Below are 6,712 nucleotides of genomic sequence, written 5' to 3'. Positions count from 1 at the left end.
ATGGCTTCTTTCAATGAAATTCCAATGTTCTCTAAAGAAGATTATGACGATTGGAAAATTCGCATGCAGGCACCTTTAGCAGCCCAAGATGACGATATGTGGTATGTCATCACTGACGGGCCAATGAGAATTCTGAAGGTGAATACAGTTGCAAGAAAACACAAATCAGAATGGACAGCTGAGGATAAAAAGAAGGAAAATTTGGATAACGTTGCGAAAGATATTCTCTATAAAACTCTGGACAAGAATATGTTTGTCAAGATCAAAACCTGCACTACTGCGAAGGAAATATGGGAAAAACTTACTCAACTATGCGAAGGCAATGATCAGACTAAGGAAAACAAGTTAACTGTGGCTATCCAGAAGTTTGACAACGCAAAGATGAAGCCAGGAAAAACTCTTGCAGAATTTGACGAACAGTTTAGCAGTATCATCATCGAACTCACCTCACTTGGGAAAGAATATTCCAACAGAGAAATTGCTTTAAAGGTTATGTGAGCTCTTCCCAGAGAATGGAATGTAAAGACTATAGCAATGCGAGAATCAAAAGATCTGAACAAACTGGAACTTCATGATCTCTTCGCCGACCTTAAAGCATATGAGTTAGAGCTAGGAATACGAACTGAAGAGGATCCATCCACATCGCAACAAACAAAGGCACTGCCAGCTACCATAGCGACTCTTCCGGTCGAAGAGTCCTCAAGTAAGAAATCGGCTGAGCAATTAAGCAATGAAGCCATGTCTTTATTTGTTAAAAAATTCAGTAAATTTATGCGTAAAAATCAATCACACATGAATAAACCTCACTTAAACAAGGACCATACTGATGATGGTCAAGTTTGTTTTAACTGTGGAAAGAGAGGACACTTTATTCCAGAATGCAACAGGACAAGAAAAGATGAAAAGAAATTAGGTGACAGAAGATGAGTTAAAGAAAATAAAAAATTCATCAAAAAGAAGAGTCAGGGAGTGCTAGTTGTAGAAGAAGAAAAAGGCAAATGGGCTGAATCAGAATCTGAAAAATCTATTTCTGAATAATCTTCAAGTGAAAGCGAGATGAGAAAGTAGAGTGCCTCATGGCCAACGAAGATAAAAAATCTACTGATGAAATGGTGTCAAAGAAAAGGAACTTGGATGAACCAATCTGGTTCTTGGATAGTGGCTGTTCTAGACACATGACTGGAAACAAAGATCTCCTGTCAGAAGTAATCAACTACAAAGGTCCAACAATCACCTTCGGTGACAATTCTAAAGGTAAAGCTGTTGGTAAGGGTAAGATTATCCACGGAAAAATTATTATTAAAGATGTACTTCTTGTAGAGAATCTATGTTATAACCTGATAAGCATAAGCCAACTGTGTGACAGTGGTTACACCGTAGAATTTAAAAAACTCATTTGTACTGTCAAAAACGCGGCAGGTAATATCATGTTAACTGGTCACAGAGAGAAAAATACATACAAAGTTAAATGGAATGATGACTGTCTTAGCGCACCTACCTGTTTTGTCGCCTTAAATTGTAATAAAAATTGGCTTTGGCATAAACGACTCAACCATCTTAATCTCTAATCTATTGCCACTATCAGCATACTTATTTAGTATCTTGATTGCCTAACATTGATTTTGCCAAAGATAGAATTCGCAATGCTTGTCAGTTAGGTAAACAAGTCCGGTCAACATTCAAGAGCAAAGGAAGAAACTCATCAGCAAAATGCCTGGAACTTCTTCATATGGACTTGTTCGGACCAATACCTGTAACAAGCTTAGGGGTGAAAGAAATACACTCTCGTAGTAATCGATGATTTCTCCAGATTTACATGGGTAGCATTTCTAAACTCCAAAGATAAAACCGTTGATCAACTAATAAAGCTGCTCAAAAGACTTCAAAACGAGAAAAGTGAAGCAGTTGACAGAATCAGGAGTGATAGAGGAACTGAATTTCTAAACTGATTCCTGTCATCCTATCTTGAAGATCATGGCATAAAACATGAATTATCAGCAGCAAAATCACCGCAACAAAACGGAGTAGCTGAAAGAAGAAACCACATATTGAAGGAAGCAGCCAGAACCATGATAGCCGAATCTAGTATTTTCACAAAGGTTTTGGGCTGAAGCCATCAACACAGCCTGTTATACTCAGAACCGGTCCATGATCAATAAGAATCATGATAAAAATCCATATGAAATTTGGACCGGCAAGCAGCCAGAAGTTGGATATTTTCGCATCTTTGGTTGTAAGTGTTTCATTCACATTAATGGCAAAACACATCTCACCGCTTTTGATGTTAAAGGTGATAATGGCACCTTTTTAGGATATTTAGCAGTGAGTAAAGCATACAGAGTTTATAATCAAAGAACTCACTATTTAAGAATCTATACACATCGTATTTGATGAATCATCTATATGTCATGACAACAATAGTAACAGTCTACATGATTTAGTAAATAATCTTGATGCAACTAACCTTGAAGCAAGCAGTGATGAGGAGGTAGATTTGAGAAAAATAGGGAGAATTACATCAAAAGAAAAATCAACCGCTCAAGAACAAACTCAACATGTGAACGAACCGGAGGACATCCAACAAAGGCAGATGGAAGTAGCACTGGAGCAAGAAGAAGAAATTATTGAGCCTACCGAGCTAAATCCATATTGACCATGTCTCCAGTGGAAAAGGACCATCCACTTGAGCTGGTCATTGGTAACCCTACTGCTCCTCTTAGAACTAGAAATCAAATGATAAATGAAGTCATGCATGCTGCATTTGTTTCTCAGATAGAACCTAAGAAAATTGATGATGCATTACTTGACTCAAATTGGATAGAGGCTATGCAAGAAGAACTTAATCAGTTTGAAAGAAGTAAGGTTTGGCATCTAGTTCCTCGGCCTAATAAGACTCATGTAATTGGAACTAGATGGGTATTCAGAAACAAGATGGATGAAAATGGTTTGATTATAAGAAACAAGGCTAGACTTGTAGCTCAGGGCTATAGACAAGAAGAAGGTAAAGACTTTGATGAATCCTTTGCCCCTGTCGCCAGGTTAGAAGCCATTAGAATATTTTTAGCATTTGCAGCATTTAAAGATTTTATAGTGTATCAAATGGATGTTAAATCTGCTTTCTTGAATGGATTGTTAAATGAGGAAGTTCATATAGAACAACCACCCGGTTTTGTCAATCACACCTTCCCTGAATATGTTTACAAACTTGACAAAGCTCTATATGGACTAAAACAGGCCCAAGAGCATGGTATGACACCTTAACCAATTTATTGCTTGAGAATGGTTTCCAAATCGGAACGGTTGATAAAACGCTGTTTAAATTGTCAAAAAATGATCATTCATTGTTTGTACAAATATATGTGGATGATATTATTTTTAGATCAACTAGTCATAAGCTATGTGAAAGATTCTCCAAGATGATGCAGGAGCAATTTGAGATGAGCATGATGGGCGAATTAAATTACTTTTTAGGACTGCAAGTCAAGCAGTCCGAAGATGGTATATTTATCAATCAAGACAAATACACTAAAGATATGCTAAAGAAATTTGGCAAGGAAAATTGCTCTCCAGCTTCCACCCCAATGATTTCATCAATTAAGTTGGATAAAGACGAAGGGGTAATATCTGTTGAGACAAAAGGTACAGAGAATTGATTGGTTCTTTTGTATAACTACCTGTCATTCGACCGGACATTATGTTTGTGGTTTGTTTATGTGCACGATTTCAAGCTAACCCTATGCAATCTCATTTATAGCCACTAAACGCATTCTTAAATATCTTAAAGGAACTTCTAATGTGGGTCTTTGGTATCCCAAAGATTCAAGTCTTAATCATGTAAGGTACTCAGATGCAGATTATGGGGGGTGCAAAGTTGACAGACAGAGTACAAGTGGTTAGTGTCAATTTTTAGGCGAACGGTTGATATTATGGCTCAGTAAGAAACAAACATCAATTGCTACTTCAACCGCTGAAGCAGAATACGTTGCGGCTGGAAGTTGTTGTGCTCAGATGCTTTGGATACAACAACAATTAAAAGATTACGACATCCAAGCTACTGAATCACCTATTTTTTGCGATAACACCAGCGTAATAGCAATCACATACAATCCAGTTATGCACTCTTGGACAAAAAATATTGATATCAGACATCACTTCATCCTAGAACACGTCATGAAAAAAGAAATACAGCTCGAATATGTTCATACAGATCAACAAATGGCTGATATTTTCATAAAACCATTACCAGAGGCTAAGTTTTCTAATTTTCGAAATATTATTGGATTAATTGATTTATCTTAATGTATTTTTAGTTCTTGTGTTTGTTCGGTTTGTTTTGCAGGAAATAAAACAAAAATATAAAGAAAAAGTCAGTAACATAAAATAAAAATATTTCATTAAAACAGCTTGAATTGTACATCCCTTATTTCCTCATCTACCGCCATCGACCATTTGCGAAACCAAGAGGTCAGCTCACCGATGCAGGTACGTAAAAAGTCATCTGAGGAAGCTATCTTCCTCAGAGTCCTCTGCTCTTCTAAGAGCATGAGGAGGTAAACGCCATCATCAGAGAAGGCCTATGATGCTTCAGCGACATAAAGGAGTCGCTGATATTTCTTCAGGAGTGACATCTCCTTATCAGTAAGGAACCGCCCTCCATCAATGGAGGACCGAAGCCCTTCAATTTTTGTCCAGACTGCCAGCATCTTCTCCAACACGATCTCTTCAAAAGTGGCCTTGCGAGAAGCTATCATTTAGGCCATGAATAACTTCAAAAGATCAGGCTCACTTGAACAGCCTGCCTTCGCCATCTTGATATATTTTGTTTGCAACACTGACCTCTCTACATGTATTTATAGATGAAAGGATCTCTCGCATATGGACAGACACTAGGAGTTAAAGAGGTTTTCTGTCTAAGCTTTCAACGGTTCATTATCCTGGATTAGTCTTTAATCCACGTGCTTAGGGAGAAAAATGGTTAAGTCATTAATTAAATAGACTTCTCAATCGTTTCCTTCTAACTACATTATTCATGCAGTTCATCTTACTTGGGCACGAGACTTCCACGTCATCTCATAAATAATTATGCAAAACTTTTTTTTGCTGCCTCTGATTGACGTGACAGCTTTCACTTTTTGAAAATTCAAATAAATTCTTTTACTGCCGTCCAAGTTGTTCAAAATTTACAAAATACTCTCCACTAATAGTCCACCACATGGACTGACTAGTGATAATCTGAACCGCAAATACATACTCTTCATTTGAAATCGTGCTGAGCTTACCTTGCTATTACAAACTCTATCGCATATTCATCTAACCTGCAGGTACTAAGTTCGAACACTCGCGATAAATCAAGAAAATGGCTGCCTCAATTGCTCAGAATACAGTCATCGTTAACTTCGCGTCCATATTTGCCATGCCCAACAAAGCAATGAAAGCCACGTTTTGCACAATTGAACAATCTGGGCTTCGCTCTTTTCTGAGCTGCCGCTTCAACTACTCAGACACACTACTCAAGGAATTCTTCGAGTCTGCACACATGAAGAACGGCGAAATTATTTGTGTCGTCCAAAACAAAAACTTTCTGTTCACACAGAAGATGTTTGCTGAATTGTTCAGCCTACCAACAGAAGGAGTGTTGGGATCGATTAGGAGGGGTAATCGTTGAGCTACAATAGCTCGGTTCTTGAAATATTGAACACCGATGAATTAAATCGAGTTTGGTGTTCAAACCAAGCGGAAAATACTCGAAATAATCATTCGTAGAAATCGATTAAATATTTTGTAAATCATTTAAAATATATGCAAGTTGACTGAGTAAAAATATTTTAGTTGAAGCTTTTTATCAAACACTTGATATCCGATATTTAATATTTGAAGAGCACATAAAATGCATCAATAATGCATTTTTAAAACTATGAAAATGATAAGTAAATGCAATAAACAAATAGACACAAATTTGTTTATAGATTTTCGGAGACTTCAAATGCTCCTACGTCACCCCTTCTTCCCCTTGGGAAGGATTCACTAGAAGATTTTGATTTCTACAACTCTTTGTACAAACCCACTCAGCTAGGACTTATCCAATGCCTAAACTGAACTCCTAGCACTCAAAATTGTAGGCAGCACCTCACAATCAGCATATTGTTTAATGTCTCATATGCAAAGACTACATACACAAGTTTATTGTCTTTGTGCAAGACTCGCTCAACTAATCTTTGAAGTTCAACTCTCTTTGAGGAATTTATCAGTTACAATGTACATCTGAAATGTATCCTCACACAAGGGCTTGTGTTCTCAACTAGCTGATATATTCATGCTAACTACCCATGCTTTGAATCCTCTTCAAAAGCTCTTGTTTGATCTTCAAGGTGTTGTATTTATAAGCCCCAACAATGATATATACGTTAGAAACAAGAATATGACCGTTTTGAAAGCTTATGTACTGTTTCTGAAATTGCAACGGTCAAATTGGTCTTGTTGGGCATTTTCCCGACTGGTCAACTCAACTGGTCGTTCAGTTCAACTGGTCAGCAGCTGGTTCAGTTCAGTTTAGTTGGTCAGTTGCTGGTTCGGTTCAGTTCAGCTGGTTCAGTTGTTCTGATTCAGTTCAACTGGTTCGGTTCGGTTCAGTTCAGCTGGTCTCGTTCAACTGGTCTTCAGCTGGTCTGGTTCAGTTCAGGTTCAGTTCAACTGATTTGGTTCAATTCAGTTT

The 6,712-nt window shown here is 37.5% G+C and overlaps 1 protein-coding gene across 1 annotated transcript; it reads left to right on the top strand.

Annotated features, from left to right (window-relative positions):
- Nucleotides 1-498, top strand: LOC140835707 (uncharacterized). Its single transcript, XM_073201113.1, has one exon. It carries the CDS (start codon nt 1-3, stop codon nt 496-498), a length of 498 nt encoding a protein of 165 aa, XP_073057214.1.
- Nucleotides 499-6,712: the final 6,214 nt, after the last annotated feature.

The sequence above is a fragment of the Primulina eburnea genome, chromosome 7 (assembly GCF_022965805.1).
Source record: "Primulina eburnea isolate SZY01 chromosome 7, ASM2296580v1, whole genome shotgun sequence".
NCBI classification, from domain to species: domain Eukaryota; kingdom Viridiplantae; phylum Streptophyta; class Magnoliopsida; order Lamiales; family Gesneriaceae; genus Primulina; species Primulina eburnea.
This window is presented reverse-complemented; position numbering and strand designations above follow the sequence as displayed.

Bases quoted from the DNA above. Each gene is read 5' to 3' on its own strand.
- LOC140835707 (XM_073201113.1), top strand. From the start codon at position 1: ATGGCTTCTTTCAATGAAATTCCAATGTTCTCTAAAGAAGATTATGAC.